Here is a 19,288-nt window from a genome sequence, read left to right as displayed (position 1 = left end):
CATTCTCTATCACATAATAATACATTTTCATATACAAAGCAAGTCTACTAAATTTATGTTAAGTCCCAGAAAGAAACATTACCATGAACAATTAAACCTCCCCAGTGAAATTTTTATTTAACTGCACTTCTATTTCAGTGCTTCCCCAATCTCCAGAAATTCTGCTTTGTTAGACAGAGTAAAGAAGGAACACCCAAATAAAATGGGTTTATGAGGCTTCAAGGTCCTAAATCAGTCTGCTGACAGGGACGAAAGCAACAAGTTGTGAAGGATTTGGCCTTGATAACAGATAAGTATTTCCTTAAAAAGGATTACTTCAGAAATTTGATTTTCTTCATGTTTTCTCCTAATATCACACAAACACTGACCAGCAACAAAAGCTGATCTTTCAAGTCAGCAAGGGCAGTAATTTACTGAGGTTTACCAGAGGTACTAACTTTTACTTTGCTTGACTTGAAATCAAAATCAACAAAAAAGTTCCTTAGCAACAAAAAAATTATATTTACTAGGCACTGTGGGGAAAAAAAATCAGGCAGACATGGACCCAAAAGTACTCCTTCCATCTGCAAAAAGGACAGAGAAGCTGGAAGTCTGGACAAAAGGCTAAGCTTTTAAGTACAAAGAAATATAAGTTATTATATTTAAACCAGAGAACCATCCACAAAAAGTAGCTCAAAGAGAGTTAAAGAAGGAATAAAAGAAATAATCTAAGTAATTCAGCCTCCCAAACATGCATTAATTTGAAAATGAAAACAAATAACTACAGTCACCAAATAATGTAGAAAGTAATCACTGAAACCAGAGATCAGTGGAAGACACAGACTTGTTTGCACAAGTAAATGTACCTAGAAGTAATCACAGAGTTGCTTTAGAATCAGTCAAAAGTTTGGCAAGCTGATATGCACCATTTGCCTTACCTTCAGCAATTGCTCCAAGAACAAGGATACCAGACTCTTTAACTACCCATTCAGGATGGAAGAGCAATTCCTTCAGAAGAGGCAAGATGTGTGGCAGAAGTTCATCACGGAATACATTGGCCAGGACATCTAGAGCAGCAGCAGAACATTTCCCTGAAGGCAATTAATAGCGTTAATCCCAGTTGCAGTTAGGCAGTATAATCCTCATTTTAACTTTCAGCTGCCAGTGGAGTTTCAGGGCATTAAAAAGGATACTTCTATTTTGTTCCAGTCACTGATCCACTTTGCTCTGGTGTAAAGGTACAGCTCCTAGAAATCTAGTTTTGAAGCTCTTAAATACCAACTAAAAATATATGCTCTGCATATATTAACTCACTGACAGGAACCACATCATTCTATTGCAATGCTCTGTACACTATGTAATTTCAGGATGGCATAACACCAAGGAAGAGAAAAGATCTGTGACATGAATGTAACATACTTGAGAAACTAAGGAGAAATGGCCTAAAAACAAACAAATAAAAATCAGTATTTGATTCAAAAGAGTTCAGCCATGATTCATGTCTCAAAGAAAAATCATGTCTACAGACAAAGGAATCTGCAGGCCCGTGCTCTGAATGTATACCACACTCCTATTTTTTGATGCACTAAACAGGAACAACTTGAAATTAGTTTGAAACTTTTTAACCCTACATTTGTAGAAATAAAAGCTCATAAAAGAAAAATCAGAAACACCTTCAAAGCACAATTCAGAAACCCTTACTCTAGTTTTCTGACGTAGTGTCACCATGCCTAGAAAAATAACACTAGGGTTGTTTTATAAAGAATGTGTGTATTACAGAATTTATGCTGTACTGTTTTGCTTATTACGATCTCAGTTCCTTCTTAATCTGTCAGAAAGCTCGTAACTGGAATATACTAGACAGGTATCAGTCAAAACATACATAGCATATCTAACATGTAAAAATCCTAACCTAGACCTAAACGGCTAGTGGGCCCAGATAGAATACAGGTACGTTTCAGCTGCGAGGCAGCAGCTACTGAAACAGATAAAACTTTCTGCTCTGCTCCTAGATGAGGTCCAAAACATTAGCATGAAACAAAGAAGAGCCTTCAGCTTACAGAAGATCTCAGCTGAAAATCAATACTAAACAGCACAAACTCCCAAAGATGAGCACCTGCACCTATCAGCTAAGACTGTTTCAGCTTTGTACTAGAGAAAAAAGGATTGCTCCCATGATTAGTTTACAGGTATCATTAGTAGGCAATACTGCTAATAGCCAGGTTGCACTGATGATTCCTCTGTCTAAATTCAAAGTCAAGTATAGAACACTGATAAGGAATAGGGGACACAATTCTGAACTTTAGATAATCCAAATTCTCTCAAAGTCCAGATGACACATGTCAGTACACATTTGCCCAGCTGTTCTGCTCTTCCTCTTTCAGGCCACCACTCCTGGTCAGCTTTAGCTTCCTCGCCATCTTAACTAAAACTCTTACCACAAGGCATTCTGTCAATTTCAGCTACGCTTTTCATAGCTGAAGAATAACAGAAAATATGTATTTAATACTGCCATCTCTACACACAACAATGACAAGAACAGCATGAGTCTAAAACTATATATTTAAGATACTTTACAAAAATAAGCCACTTATGTCAATATTTTCTTCGTAATTCTAAAAAATTCAGTTAAGTCTCAATTTTTTATTTTGATCCCTAAGCTTCAAGGTACCTTCATCTGTTATGAAAACTCATCAGGGCTTTTGAAGAAAAAATGTTTATGTGGATGTGTCTCAATACTGAAAAAGGGGCTCATTAAGGAAAAAAAGGTCTGTAATTTATATATCTCATTATACAGTAAGAAGAACAAAACTGGGGAAGAATAGATTAGGGTGCATAGCTTGAGAAGTTTTTGAACCCACACTGAGACAGCCAACAAAATCAGGTATTTTATTCCTATAGCTTCTGAGAGGTTGATTGGAGTAGTTTAAAATCATGTCATGAAGTTGTTAAAAAAATCTACAGTGTGATTTCCTATTTATATAAGTAAATCTATTTGTAGACTGTCCAGATTCAAAAAGAATACATATTTTAATCAAACCAATCCATGTCAAGAAACACAAGTTTCTAACGGTACCAAGAAATTATACTTCCTCATTTTGTTATCCAACATCTTCTGGATCATAACTGAGAAATAAGCTCTTGGATTCACCTTTTAAGGTGGTGAACAGTAGAACCAAGGAAACGACAAGAGCGGCAGCTACAGATTTATCTCATGTGGAAGCAGACAGAAGACAAATCCTTGCCTGTTTCACAATGAGGCTACTTTTAAAAAGTATATTTAAGCCTCATTTGACAGAATTCTGCTTGCGATGAATGAACTAACAAATTATACACATATACACACACATATATATAAATTAAAAAATATGTAATTTGTGGCATTGTCTTTCCTTACCATATGACCAATTGGCTTAAAGATCCTATGACATACACATGCATAGACCACCAGAACAGTCATTTCCTCACAACTATCTGCTCTCTTTGTAACTCAGGTGCTCTGCTCTGGTCAGAAGCAAGTTTCTCACATATAAAAAGAAATACTGGTAACAGCTGCCAGTAGTAGCCTGTTCAAATGGAGGGGGGAGGGGAGAACCACACAAACCAGTTTTAGAGTGGAGACTGAAGTAAAAGCAAGCATTATTAAGCTTCCCCCAGTTATGACATCTACATTTTTTTTAAGCTAAATAGGTGATCCATGATTTGCATTTTGTAGAATTAAAGTCCAAAGCATCTATTAAATTGTACAGGTTTATAGCTCCATGTGCCATATTCACAACAAAAAATAAGCTTACAGATAGTCTAAATATCATCTGAAAGAACCACCCCAAGAAAAAAAAAGATACAACATCCCTCCTGTCCAAACCACAGGAATTTTTTTTCCTGTTCAGAACTAAAGTCTCTGTATTCCTATACAGAGTCTTCTTTTTACTGTGGTTCTTGTATTATGCAAGTAACTGTATTTTAAAAACATTTTACACATCACTTTGACGTACTTAAATTCCAGTCAGAAATAGTATCATCATCATCAAGTTCATCATCGTCATCATCATCATCTTCAATACCATCCTCTTCATGTTGCTGAGCCACAGTCCGTGAACGATGAAAACGAGGTCTAATGTCCTGTTCACTATCTGGAATAGCTTCATCTTCTTCAACATCCCCCTGTCACCAAAATGCTTTCATTAGTGCCATTATATTATTCAAGGAATTTAGGAATGTAGTGTATATCTTTCCAATTAACAGCTCAGAAGCTACCCAGATATTCCTACAGAATGAAAGAAATTGGTGCTCACCTTCAGCAAAATAATATCTATCTCTGAATATTTCATACCATTCACCAGCACAGGTATCAACCTACAAAGAAATATTGATACATGTCAAAATAACACATATTAAGCAAGACAAATTTCACTTACTCAGGCCACAATTTTGTTTGTAACCCTTCCCAAAATAAAAAAAGAATACCCCAAAAACCAACAGCCTGATAACAAAAGCTAGAACAAATACAAGCTGCATTTCATGATGCTAATCAGTACTTGTAATCTGAAATAGTGTTATTTTAAAATAACAAGCTTTCTAACTAGAGGTAGCCAGATAGCACAACTGAGTTTTACCTTTCTGTCATAAGATGAAACTTATTCTGACACACCTTTCACAAATTAAGTCTAAAACTTTTCAATAAGTACTTGATAAATAAGTACTAAGTTGGCTCTCACCAACAGCACATGCGAATTTATATACTCGTGTCTGAGTACCCTACCTCACTATTCCTAGAAGATAGAAGTCTAACTACATTAAGTTCTCCTAACGTATAAGAAACCATGTATTACAAGACAAATCAAGCTATTAATGATGCATGTCTTCTCTCCACATCTTGTCTGGAAAAACAGACAGAACTACTACAGTATTTTCAAAAACCTTCCATGGGTGCATTAAATGAAGATTTTTTTTTTTGGATGCGAACACTGAAGATTTTGTTAATTATCACAGAAGACTTTACTTTAAAATTAGTCAGGAAAAAAGTTACAATCAATGTTATGGACATGTAGACATTTAAGTCTCAGATGTGGATATTCGTTCCCTTTCAGCCTAAGTCTAAGGGATCATGTAATTTTATTAACTTCTTTATAAAGACAATCGTTGGCATGACTATACACACAGAAGGATTGCACTGCGACCCCCAGATTAGCAGTTGTCTAGGCTACTTGTTCGTGTATACCATGGTACACCAGATATTAGACAATGTCATGTGGAAATGTTTGTTTCAGCTTAAACACACAACAGTGAATCTTAGCATCCATCTGATGTTTAACACACTTAACTTTATAGTGACCACAGTACACAGAAGCACCAAAGTGACAGATTGCATCTAAAAGTAGTTGTCTGAAACATACAAGTCTCTTCAATGAACTCCGTGCCACAAACATTGTTACTCCGCACAACAGCTAGCTACAGGAAAATTCTTCTAAGCATGCTGTAGGATAGATATAGTCTTTATAAGAGTAACTAGGAAGAAATCAATTGAAGTTTCAAGATGACTATTTCAAAAACAAGTTGTAAATACTCATACTTACTTAGTAAGATGCCGACATAAGACATCCTTACAAATGGGTTGTTCAGCCAAAGTCAGCCAAAACTCACAAGCCTCCAAAGCCACATTTTCATCATGGTCCTGGGTCCTTTGAAGCATGTACTACACGATACAGAAAGAAATTACTTGTATTAGTTGTATGTGACCAGAAGAAGCTACTAATATTGCAAACTGTGTTCACAGAAAATGAGTATGTTGTATGTCACCACAGTAATATTGTTTCTTTGTGGGGAGGGGAAGAGTTAAGAGACTCCATAAGGCTAGAAAATTTGAGAATAAACTGAGATTTCTTTCTTAATCCTAGATGACTCTCACTCTACATTTCTTCATTGCTTAAGAAAGAACATTATTACCAAGAAACAATGGACAGCGACTAAAGATAATAAGTAACAGTTTCCTTTGATTTTTTTTAACTGACCCCTCTTCACTTTTGAATAAGGAAGTACAAGTACACGCTTTAAAATACTCTTTAATCCCAGTGCCATAACAAGCTTCCAAAAATTGATTATGAGACAATCTAAATAAGTAGAACCCCTAATAGGAAAACAACAAAAAAACCCTCACATTTTTCAAGCCTGGATAGTAATTCATAGATTATCAAATCTGTAAATCTTGCTATGAACCTTTAATCCCCCTTAAGTAAAAAATAATCAAATGCCTGCATAACTAGAAAATGTAAGTATACCATTGCTGCATCAGTTTCTTACAGACAGCTGCCAGAACAATGAAGGGAAGATGCACGCAACAACCAAAATAGTAATTTGTGTTCTTCCATGCTTGCATTGGGGCATGTTTTGTTTAACGTTTTTATTAATGATCTTGATGAGATGATCGAGTGCACCCTCTGACGACACCACATTAGGCATGAGTATTGATCTGCCTGCAGGTAGGAGGCCTCTGCAGAGGGTTCTGGATAGGCTGGATCAATGGGCCACATCCAAACGTATGGCATTCAACAGGGCTAAATGCTGGGTGCTATAGTTGGGTCATAACAACCTCGTGCAGAAGTCTAAGCTTGAGGAAGAGTGGCTGAAATGTCTCCTGGCAGAAAAGGTCCTTGTGGTGCTGGCTGACAGCCCTCTGCACATGAGCCAACAGTGTGGCCAGGTGGTCAAGAAGACAACGGCATCCTGGCCTACATAAGAAATGGTGTGTCCAGCAGGGTCCGGGAAGTGATTGTCCCTCTGAACTTGGCTCTGGTGAGGCTGCACCTTGAGCACTGTGTTCAGTTTTCGGCCCCTCACTACAAAAAAGACACTGAGGTGCTGGAACATGTTCAGAGAAGAGCAACATGGCTGGTGAAGGGGCTAGAAAACAAGACACATAAGGCATGGCTGAAGGAACTGGTGTTGCTTAGTCTGGAGAAGAGGAGGCTGAGGGGAGACCACATTGCTCTCTACAACTACCTGGAAGGAAGTTGTAGCAAGGTGGGTACCAGCCTCTTTTCTCAGGTGAAAAGTGACAGGTCACAAGGAAATGGCCTCAGGTTGCACTAGGAAGGGTTTAGATTGCCTATCAGGAAGGATTTCTTCATGGAAAGACGGGTTAGACATTGGAACAGGCTGCCTGGGGCAGTGGTGGAGTTCCCCCCTCCCTAGAGGTATTTAAGAGTGAAATGTGTGGATGTGGCGCTTAGGGACATGTTTTAGTAGTGGCCTTGGTAGTTTTTAGGTGGATGGTTGGAATTGATGATCTTGAAGTTCTTTTCCAACCTTAATGATTCTATAATTCTACTCATTTTAGAAGCCTTGCAGAAACTCTTGCAGCTACCTCTCCTCATACATGGATTTAAAACAAGCAAAAGAAATCCTTCAGTTACTTCAGAATACTATTTTTCCCCCCTGGAAATAGAAACCTCTTTTTTATCCTTATGCATTTCAAGGATGCATGATTTTCCATGGATACACCCCTTTCTACAGAATTAAACTAAACTGCAAGCTTTTCCTAAGGGTTTGCTATTGTGACTAAGAACTAACAGTAACAGAAATACCCCTCTATTCTGAGTTATCATCAAATTGTAGCTTGGAAAAGATAAAAAAAACCCTACTACTACAAGCAAGGGTTCATTAGTGCAACTGAAATTTGCACTAATTTAGGATTTTCCCCTAGAGACCTTAAAAATCCACTATTTTGTTCCATTTGGTTGTTTGTCACAAAAGTGAAAAAAGTAACGAGTAGTAATCTGTTTGAAGGCACTCCTCACACTGTCATTTCAAGTATACATTATATATATATATATTATAACATGCCGCTTACATGTTTATGTATGTATTATAACATGCTGCTTAAAGTTAAATAATCGTTGATTAAAAAAGCTACTTACATTCAGTGGTATAAGATAATTATATACACAGCCTAGAAATCATAGTAAGAACAGTGATTCTAGTAACAAAGCAAAACGTGGGAAGGGTACCTGAAGATTTTGTTTAATATCATCATGCTAAATTTCAACAAGTACTTTTAATGATAAATTATAAAATTCTGACTTTAGGCAACGAAAATAGTTGCTTCATAACTGCAAATTACAAAACTGTGCAGGAAGATTATTCAATACAGTTTTGCGTTCTTTATAACGTAAACAGCATTATGACAATCTTGTTAAGCCAAACCATCAAGAAAAGAATGGCAGAATACACAAAGCATTAAGAGCACATCCTTTGAGAAGTAACAGACACATCTTTATCTGAAGAAAGCAACAGGATGCACAACATCTTATGACAAGCTGAGTTTCTGTGTTAGCACTTCATATCAACCATACACTATTCATTCATCACAAGCTATCTCATTATGTATTGTATGATAAAAAGTCAGGATTTCTACTGAGACAGAACTTATGATCCACATGTTTGGATACATATCGGCTGTGAACATCAAAGTGTATTCTAATAATGGAAAACAGTTAGGTCTACTCTTGACATATCCTGTAACCAAGTTTTCAGACAAAAACAAAAAATGAAAAACCAAAACGCATGCATCTGCTTCTGCTCACCTGTAAGTACACATTCAGAAAGCCCACTGAAACCCACACTCAGCTATTCCTTTATGCTTCAGTAACTTGGTATGCAAGTTATTACTAAACTTGTCAGCTTTAAAAGCACAATACTGGGCAAGATGACCTGTCTTTGGATCACTAATATTCTTAATCATTTTAAAATTGGTTCTGCATTAGCATGAAAAACAGCACGTGGATACATGCTTTATCTCTTTTTTAAGACTCCCTGGACTTACTTAGAATAGCCACCATCAGCAGCTTGGAGGTGGTCAAGCTTCAGAGGGCAAAAACTACTCATTTGAATACTAAACGATAGTTGCGGTTCAGGGTATACCAAGATGCACACAGAACTGTGGAAAATCAGTAACTATACATGGTAGCCCCAAAACTGAAAAAAGTCTAGACTTCGTTCTAGAACAGAAATTCATGACAACTGCCTTTTGCAGAGAGGAATCTATTAACTTTTCCCAACAACAAAATATCAAGTATAATGAGAATACAATCTTGGATCTTTTGGCTAGTGACACTATTTCTACCTGCAAAGGCACGAATCTTAGGAGGGTGAAGAGCAAGATGATATTGCTTTCATCACTACATCTTTCTTGTCAAAAAAAAAAAAAAGCTCTAAACCAGACAAAAAAAATCTCAAGAACCAATAATCTTTGCTTGTCCTACACTACATGAGAACACATCTTGTACTGATAGTGTGGAATTCCAGATAACAAACAGAAAAGACTAGACACCAGACCAAGGCTGTCACCTGTTTCATTGATCCCTATTGGAAGCCAGAGTCCAAGAAAAAAAAAATTGAAATTTTCTTCATGTTGTCTGGACCTAGCCCTGTTGGAGTATGACATTGGGCTGTGACCCACTGTTCACATGAAATCCGGCTGACTGACCTTAGCTATATTTTAAGTCTGGCAAGCAGCGTATGTAAAGGCTACCTGGAAATTGCCAATATTTCCTGGAAATATGGAAATTACTCAATTCAAACAGCTGAGTGGGGGAGTGGAGGGGAAGAAGCATACTAGTGCAGACTTGCTTGCCAGTTGACTTATCTAGAATGATAATGGAACTATCAAACAGCATTAACCTCTACAACCGAATGCAATGGTAGGCAACTTTGTTAGCAGCCCAAATAGCATCTCAGCTACATAGCAAAACATGTCTTATCCCATGATCAACACATGCAGAAGAAAAGTTACAGCTTCGATGCGTAAACTGTAGCAATACCAATACTAGAACTAAGATTTTCAACGTGGTCTTGTAACATCAGCTGTTCCTGATGAGCAGACAGAACCTCTCCTGTTCCATTTTCTGTCCATTGCCTCTGGTCCTGTCACTGGGCATCAGTAGAAAGAGCCTGGTTCTTGTCTCCTTTGCACCTTTCCTTCAGGTATTTATACATATTGATGATATTCCCACTGAGCCTTCTCTTCCCTAGGCTGAACAGTCCCACATCTCTCAGCCTTTCCTCTTAAGTGAAGGGACTGGAGCACCTCTCCATCTCCGTGGCCTTTTGCTAGACTCTCTCAAGTATGTCCACGTCTCTCTTGTGCCTGAGCAGCTGAGAATGGGACACAGTACTTGAGGTGCAGCCTCACCAGTGCTGAGCAGAGGGGAAAGCTCACCTCCCCTGACCTGCTGACAATAATTTTGGCTAATGCAGCTAAGAATACTGTTAGGCTTTGTAGTGGAAAGCGTACATTGCTAGTTCATGTTCAAATCAGCACAGACCAGGACTTCCAGGTCCTTTTCTGCAGAGCTACTTTTCCACCTGGGTGGCCCCCAGCATGTACTTGTGCATGGAGTTCTTCTGCCCCAGGTGCAGGACTTGCCACTTCTCCTCTATGAACTTCATGATGTTCCTGCCAGCCCACCTCTTCAGCCTGCTGAATTCCTTCTGTATGGCAGCATGGCCCTACTGCGAGTCAGCCACTTCTCCCAGTTTTGTGTCATCAACAACTTTACCGAGGGTGCACTCTACCCCATTGTCTAGATTGTTAATGAAGATGTTAGACAGGACTGGGCCCCGTATTGATGCCCCAGGGTACTCCTCTCATTATTGGACTCTGAGTAGACTTTGCACCACTGACCATTAACCTACGGGTCCAGCCTTTCAGCCTGTTTTTGATCCACCTCACACTTAAACAGCTTCACTATGAGGATCTTATGTGGGGACAGTTTCAAAGGCCTTACTGAAGTCCAGGAAGACTATCTACTGCTGCCTCATCCATCATGCTGGTCATTTCACTATGTAAGTTCATCAGGCTGATAAGGCATGAATTCCCTTGGTGAATCCATGCTGACTATCCCGATGATTTTCTTGTCCTTCACATGCCTGGAAATAGTTTCAAGGATTATCTGTTTCTACACCTCCTCAGTGAAAAGCATTCCCTGGAAATGCTTTTTATTTGTTATTTCTGCAATCCCAAACTGGTTTCATCATGCAGTGAAGGAAATGAGACTCACCTCAACTATACTAATCATATGAGGAAGAAGGCGATCCATTCGAACTTCCAGCAACATTACCAGAGCGCGGCAAACATTTTTGCGTACTTCAGGCTCCTCATCAGTAGCCAGCGCAAAAAGATTCTGTTGGAAATTAATACCAGTTAAAGTCTTATTTTACCAAGTTCATCTTGCATTTAAATTTATATTACTAGCAAACTAAAGTATCCAAATATGTAATTCTGTTACCTCCCCCACACCTCAGAATACCATATTACTTCTTACAGATACTTGCTTTAGCAAATAGTATTTTCAGATTCTCAGTGTGCATAGTACACATAACAAAAACACTTGGGAATGTTAGACCCCGACACAAGAACATTATTCCCCAGCTATTTAATTTTTCTGTAAACGTAAATGAAGTTCTAAAGCAATGCTTCAGTATGCAACAGCAGCAAATGAAATTCTGTAGATAACCTGAAGTACCACCCTTCTTGCTCATGTTTAGTAGTAGTATTAAAAAGACACCCATCACCCAGACAGATTAAATGACATGACGATCCCTGTACCGAGCTCTCTCCATCACAGTTAAGTAACAGACTGGTCTCATTACTTTCTACATCTTTATGCAAAAAAGTTTCCTCCAACTATGAAAAGGAAACACCTTTCAAAATACTACTTTTTATGTAAGAGACTGCCTAGACTAATCAACTCAGCACACAAGCATACAAAAACTTCAACGCATAGGGTAAACATAAAGCTAAGAACAGTAAGCCAGAGATAAGTGGCAGTTGTAGAACATTATTCAAAGCTCTGGAAAGAACAGACATTCAATTTGCCTTAATCCCCCCCCACCACCAAGAATGCATACCCACCTCAATAAAAGAATCTATGTGCATCATAAGAGCTTGTGTTCTGCTGATGATAAATTGATTGACGCATGCAACAGCGTGAGATCTAGAACAATCAAAATTACATTTTTGTGATTTAAAACCTTTTTCGAAACCGTACGAAGGCATCAAAACCAATCAGAATCAAATCACATTGACCAAAGATCACCTAGAAGCAAGACTGAAAAAAGTCTGTTCATCTACGGTATTACCAAGGAAAACTAGTAAATCACATTTTTACGTACCACTTTATACTCCAATACACCTAATAAATATGTAAAAATCAGAATGTAAAGTAAATAAAAACCAGAGCAGGATGACTATATCTGGCACACTTGTTCCTAGCAGCATCTAAGGATGTTCTTTTTGAGCGTGTTATGATTATTGATCTCCACTACCAACAATTACATAAAAGTCAACATGGTGAAATTTTAACATGCCCTTCCTCATCTTTAAGTATCCTTCCCTGCCCCCCCCCCAGTATTCCCCCAGTATTTTTAGTGTTTAACGAGACCAAGTGTCAACAATACAGTTATAGCTTAGAACAAACATACACTTGCAGTTGGATACATACTGGAAGACTTCTGGTAGAGATGTACTACAACTGAAACATCTGTTCTAATCTACCTCATGCAAAGCCACTACTTACAGGTCTTTTTTCATTCCCAGAGATGCAAAAACTAAGTTCTGTAAGCAAAGGCAAAAGGCAAAACTACCTTTAAAAGCCTTTCAAGATCCATTCAAGTATTTATACTAATGTAACTCCAAACTTAAATTCTGTTCAGACATTTCTTGGAAAACAGTCTCGTAAAACATTGCTCAAAAGCTGTCGGACAAATATAAGGCAGTTATTGGTACTACTAATATTCTTCATACTTCAGCACTATCTACTGAAATTAGGCTGCAGCCGAGAAGATAGCTTGCCTTAACCTTGAAATTGGTTTAAGAAAATCTCAAAGCCATAAACATAGTGAAGCAGACAAAGTTAAAGAAACTGTAGAATGTGGTAAGTAAAAAAAAAAATTTCCATCTCTCCCAGCTGCAATCAAGCATTAAGCTTATCTTTCCAAAAGTGCAATTTCATGTTTTGTGTATTTGTCTTAGCATGCATCTATTTCAGGTCAGTGAGTTTCTAAATCTTATTTTAATTTTATCATAAGATGGGTATCCCAACCATATAAGTGTTACTGGACCTGATGCTCACCAACACAGATGAGGTAATTAAAGAGGTCAAGACTGGAGGCAGTCTGGGCTGCAGTGATCGTACCCTCGTGGAATTTATGAGGGATATGGGCCTGGCAAAGAGTAAAGTCAGGACCCTAAATTTTAGGAGAGCAAAATTCCAGTTGTTAAAAAAATTTTTGTATGAGATTTCCTGGGAAATGTGTCCTTACGGATAGAGGGACTAATTAGAGCTAGCAGCTCTTTAAGGACACTTTCCACGGAATTCAAGAGGTCTCAATTCCCACATGTAGGAAATCAAGCAGGGAAGGCAGAAATCTCGTGTGCCTCAGTGGTTAAACCTGCTGGTCTAACTGAGGTGTAAGAAAGAAATGCATAGGAAATGGAAGCCAGGGACACATGGCCTGGGAAGAGTATGGGAATGGAATCAGGAAAGCCAAGGCACGGTTAGAGCTGGGATGCAAAGAATAATAAGGGATTCTACAGGTACATTAACCAGAAAAAGATGACTAAAGAGAATGTACACCCTCTGATAAGCAAAACTGGAGAACTGGTGACAGACACAGAGAAGGCTGAGGTTCAACAGTTTTTTGCCTTGGTGTTCACTAGCAGTTAACTCTTCTCACATCTCTCAAGTCCCTGAACCTCAAGACAGGGACTGGGGGTATGAAGTCTCTCCCAACGTAAATGACAATTGAGTTCAAGACCACCTGATGAACCTGAACACATACAAGTCTACGGGGCACAATGGGATGCATCCCAGGGTCCTGAGGGAATTGGCTGAACTACACACTGGTCAGCCTCACCACTGTGCCTGGGAGGATCATGGAATAGATGCTCCTGGAAGCAATGTCAAGGAACCTGAAGGATGAGGAGGTGATTTGTGACAGCCAGCATGGCTTCACCAAGGGCAAATCATGCCCCACCCATCTGGTAGCATTCTATGATGGAGTGATTGTATCAGTGGACAAGTAAAGAGCAACTGATGCCATCTAACTGGACTTCTGTAAGGCCTTTGACACAGTCCCACACAACATCCTCATCTCTAAACCGGAAAGATTTAATGGATTCAGGGGATCAAGGACTGGCTGGATGGCCACAGCCAGAGGGCCTCCAGCGCCTCCAAGTAGACTTACTGCAGCCTTTCAATACTTAAAGATGGCTTCTAAGAAAGATGCAGATATTTTGTCATGGCCTGTACTGATAGGACAAGGGGTAATGGCCTGAAACTGAACGAGGGTAGATTTAGGTCAGATATAAGAAAGAAATTTTTCACCGTGAGGGCAGTGACACATTCTAACAGGTTATCCAAAGCTGTGGATACCCCATCCCTGGAAGTGTTCAGGGCCAGGCTGGTCAGGGCTGTGGGAAATCTGATCCAGTGAAAGACACCCCTGATCCATGGTGTGTGTGTGGGGGCGAGGAGTTGGACTAGATGATCTTTAAGGTCCCTTCCAACCCAAGCTGTTCTGTGATTCTACGATAAATCTCTAGTTTCTCTACTCTTCCTTTTAATCTTCACCACCTACTAGTGTTGGCAATGAAGAGTTAAAGTCCTTAAGGTGCGCAAACACAACTTTCGAATAGGAGTTCAAGAAATACATTTCACAAAAATGCTCAGAATCCCAGTATCCACAGAATTCCTGCAGAATCATTCCCTAGAGGAAGGGGCCTCTGGAATTCATCTGCTTTCATTCAACCTACTGCACAAGCCAGACACCCAGAGCAGGTTGCCTGGAACATGTCCAAGCTGTGTTTGGAGATCTCCGAGGGAGACTCAACAACCTCTCTGAGCAACCTGTGCCAGTGCTCTGTCACAGGCATAGAAAGAAGTTGTTCCTGATGAGCAGATAGAACCTCCTGTGTTCCAGTTTCTATCCATTGCCTCTTGTCCTGTCACCGAACACCACTAGAAAGAGCCTGGCTCTGTCTTCTTTGCATGCTCCCTTCAGGTATTTATCACATTGATGATATTCCCACTGAGCCTTTTCTTCCCTAGGCTGAACAGTCCCAGATCTCTCAGCCCTTCCTCACAAGAGAGGTGCTCCAGCCCCTTCACTATCTTTGTGGTCCTTTGCTGACTCTCTCCAGTATGCTAATGTCTCTCTTGTACCTGATCTGTGACCACACAGATCAAACCCAGAGCTGGACACAGTACTTGAGCTGTGGCCTCACCAGCAAGGAGCAGAGGGAAAGGCTCACCTCCCTTGACCTGCTGGCAATACTTTGGCTAACGCAGCTCAGGATACCATTAACCTTCTTTGAGCATGGGCATGTGGCTGCCTTATTTCAGGGTAAAAGCTACCACTCTTGTTGATAAATACTAGCAGTAACAAGTTAATTCTTGAATCCTCTTTTTTCCCCCGTACTTATGTTACTTCGAATAGATTAATATAGTATTCAAGTGAAAAGATGAACCCATTTAATTTGACCCAGTTGAAAGATAAAAAGCTTTATAAGTTTCAGGGCAGTTAGAAGAAAAAAGCAGAAACATTCTCCTGAAAGAACTCAGAAATTATCAGCAAATGATTTCTTGACTTTCTCATTGCTGTAGTCATTTCAAAATGAATGAGGCATGCAACATAGTTTTTTCAAACGATCCTGAACAAGCAAATGGCACAGAGATTCCATGCATCAACAATTTTCATGCTAGTCTGCTGGGTTAATAGATCAACCTCTCTTTTATACATCTTTCAAATCTACAGTCCATGATTTTGCATATCAAAGTGTTCCTTTTGTCATGTTGCCTATTATGAAAAATTTAATGTAGTGTTTAGAACTTAATATACTTTGTGTTTTTTTTTTTTTTCAAATTAGACTATTTTGAATAGATCTACAAGACATCAACCTTGCTGCTCATTTAAATAATATTTTTAACATAGAACTGCAGTACAAGATATAAACCTACCTTATTTTTGGACTGCTGTGCTTGAAGAACTGCAAGAATTTAGGGATCATGATATTTAAAGGTCGGTCCAATACATCACTATCTAATATTTCAGCAGAATCTTCACATATCTTCTGAAGAGCACCAAATGCACCCTGTTTAAAACACAAACAAACCATACAACTGTTCTTTCACATTCTGAAGAAAGCCGTATGTCAAAACAGGTAATTTCAGCACAATACCACAGTAAATGTGGTAAGTTAAATGTAGAGTAAAATTGAAACATCCTTGAAGGTTTTCATCCTCTAATACTTTCATCTGTAAGCTCTCAAGCTGGGCAAATAGCTGACAAGTGCTAATTTTCATTTTAGCATGCAATATTAATTTATTTTAAAAAATGCTTAAAAGCTGTTTCTTATTTGAAAAACCAGCTGGTGCAGGAGTATCTGATTTTATTTATATATGATTTTATTACAGGGTAAAACAGAACCGTAGGTATGATGGTCTATTTGAGTCTCGCTTTTAAGTGCTTTTTTCTTTTTGTTGGGAAAACAGCACTAAAACATTATGTAACAGCATGATACCTTGGACCATCATTCTATCTCTAAGGATTATTTTATACAAAATGCTTCACATACTTATGGAGACAGTATCAAATAACTGAAGTTGTGATCACATTATTTTTTATTTTTAAATCAGACGACTTTTTTTCTTCCTTGGTTTATAACACTTAGGTTGGTATTTAATTCTTTTTCTTCACATACACTGAAGAAAGTTCACTTCACACTAGCCTGATACAGCAATGACAGATCACTTTTCCAGATGAAGTTATATGAACAATGAACAACTGAAGCATTTAAGTAAGAAGAGTCAAGGTCAACTTGATAATGCCTAAATGATTAGGCACCACAGAGCATAACTTAAGGACACTTCCCACCTGAGATGCTACCAACTATCCATCTGCAGCCTTATTCTGCTTTTATGCAAAGAAAACATTCATTTGAATGAACGTTGAGAACAAGGAATGAAGGTAGAATAGGAAGTACCAACTTTGAGCCACTGTTATCTGAAGAGATTATATATGTATGTACATATAAACATAAAATACTATTCATATAAACGTTATCTATGAAGAGACAAAAATAATCAATTTCAGATAATCTATTTCAAAGTAAGTCTCCTTACCTCACAAGTATTGTAATCCTCAGAATCCAACAAGCTGCAAAGCTTTGGTAAGAGTTCAGGCCAATTCTGCAATTCCCCTTTTGAGGCAATGGTTGTTATCAGAATGCCTAAGTGAATCAGAGGAATGCAGGAAATGAGATTTCATTTTCACGTTTCACACTTTTTTCATCTCCCCCTCTCCACCCTCCCCTGCCTTCTCAAAGAAGAAAGGAATTAAGAAATGGCAAACATAGAGATAGGAATAGATTTAATTATGAATGATATTTGAATGGCTTTGAAATGCAAACGCTGGTCGTTTCTTCCTCCTACCATGAAGGGCTCAGACTTGAGAACTAAGGCAGAAAGTAATTCCAGTTAAGGAAATAACCATGTCCAAACACTAAGACAGGTTTGACTGTAAAATTACAAAGCACTATAAAAATCCTGACCTCCAGTAAACAGAGAATCCACCTTAAATTGCCTCTTATGATACAAAAGCACGAACAAAGGAAGTACTTCATAATGGTTGTCATTATTCAGCAAACTTATAACCTAGTAGTCAAGTTGTGAAAACACAACTTAACCATGTTTATATAAACCATTATGGAAACACGTTAAGAGTGAAAAACCTGTTAAGAGCTTTCATACTGTCGCAGGTCATCCCGTGACCATCTGTGGAGGTTGGCTGACTCAGGTCCAGCAAACAGATAGGACAGGCCAATGAGTCACTAATTCCATTTCCAGTATACACAGAAATTCCAAGAAAAACAAATCAGAGGACAAGAACAGGGAAGGCTGCTTAAGAACTAGGACAGACTTTATACAAGTCAAAATTTAAACGTTAGAATAATTCACTACTAATACTGGTAGTTATGCCTCATCCCATCACTGGGAACCACTGGAAACAACCTGGCTCTGTCTTCTTTGCACCCTTCTTGCAGATACTTACAGACATGGAGATCCCTGGAGCCTTCTCTTCCTTCCCTAGGCTGACCAGTCAGTCCCAGCTCTCTCAGTCTTTCCTCAGAGGAGAGGTGCTCCAGTCCCTTCACTATCTTTGTGGCCCTTTGCTGGACTCTCTCCAGTATGCTAAAGTCTCTCCTGGACCTGAGGAATCCAGTATTTGAGGTGTGGCCTCACCTGTGCCGAACAGAGGGAAAGGCTCACCTCCCTTGACCTGCTGGCAATACGTTGGCTAATGCAGCTCAGGATACCATTAGTCTTTGCAGCAAGGGCACATTGCTGGCTCATGCAATTAAACTGAACGTCACAAAGTAGTTTCTGACTTTTGACAGGTTTGAGTAAGACCTGAGAGTTAAAGCGGGCCTCTCCTTCTGACCAACATTCTAAGCTCCGAGTTTATAAATTGAAACTGAAAATCTTTAAAGACAGTCTTTGATGTGTACTGAACTTCACATCACCATTACGAATCTGCTGCTATTTCACTTGACAAATGTGAAATATAATATTAGCAGCAGCTTGGTACCCTATTAGCCCAACATACGAGAAAGTCCAGAGGGATGTCAGAATTCGTTAAAAACAGAAGTGCAGTTGTCATGACAGCATCATTTTCTCATTGTTTCAATTATATACAACCCTAATTTATAGCACCAGCTCTACCATAAAAAAAATGAGTATGAAGTAAAAGCAGCTATGCTTCAGTACTTTCATGCCAATAACAGAACAGGGGAAGGCTTTTTTTTTTTCCTTTCAGGTGGTGTTTTGCCTCTGTAGCTCCTAAAAATCTGATTTCTGAACTCCTTAATTCTAAAAAACCAAACTTCATGACAAAACCGCCCCACAAAGAATAATCATTAACTTTCATTTCCTTTCTACAGTGAAGCTCTTCAGTCCTGCCACTTCAGTCCTGCCACTTAATCAAACTATTTTACTTGCTTGCTTTTAAGCAGGACCTGACCAAGGTACAGTCCTGACCAAACCAGAATTCCTAGGAAGTTCTAAAAATAGTCAAACACCTTCTAAATAGATGCATTTATTTCCTGGTTAACTTGGTGGGTCCTCAACACATGCACCAGTCCTTTTTAAATTTGAATCCATATTTTAACATTGTCTTGAGGGTTTTTAAGATCTCTACTACACTGAACGTAGAAGTTTTGCACAGTTACTCATGTTGGGGTTAAAAAAAGCAT

At 38.7% G+C, this 19,288-nt stretch overlaps 1 protein-coding gene across 2 annotated transcripts in view; it reads right to left on the bottom strand.

Annotated features, from left to right (window-relative positions):
* The window catches only part of TNPO1 (transportin 1), an 83,515-nt gene that overhangs the window by 22,339 nt on the left and 41,888 nt on the right, over positions 1–19,288 (bottom strand). For both annotated transcript variants that reach the window (XM_083816929.1, XM_083816930.1), the window contains 8 exons: positions 17,160–17,266; positions 15,996–16,129; positions 11,891–11,972; positions 11,037–11,159; positions 5,556–5,674; positions 4,275–4,335; positions 3,975–4,143; positions 918–1,070 (listed from right to left, as the gene is read on the bottom strand). In XM_083816929.1, the coding sequence (XP_083673055.1) occupies positions 918–1,070; positions 3,975–4,143; positions 4,275–4,335; positions 5,556–5,674; positions 11,037–11,159; positions 11,891–11,972; positions 15,996–16,129; positions 17,160–17,266 (948 nt within the window). The remainder of the gene's footprint in view (positions 1–917; positions 1,071–3,974; positions 4,144–4,274; positions 4,336–5,555; positions 5,675–11,036; positions 11,160–11,890; positions 11,973–15,995; positions 16,130–17,159; positions 17,267–19,288) is intronic.

The sequence above is a fragment of the Anser anser genome (genome assembly GCF_964211835.1).
Source record: "Anser anser genome assembly, chromosome: Z".
NCBI classification, from domain to species: domain Eukaryota; kingdom Metazoa; phylum Chordata; class Aves; order Anseriformes; family Anatidae; genus Anser; species Anser anser.
This window is presented reverse-complemented; position numbering and strand designations above follow the sequence as displayed.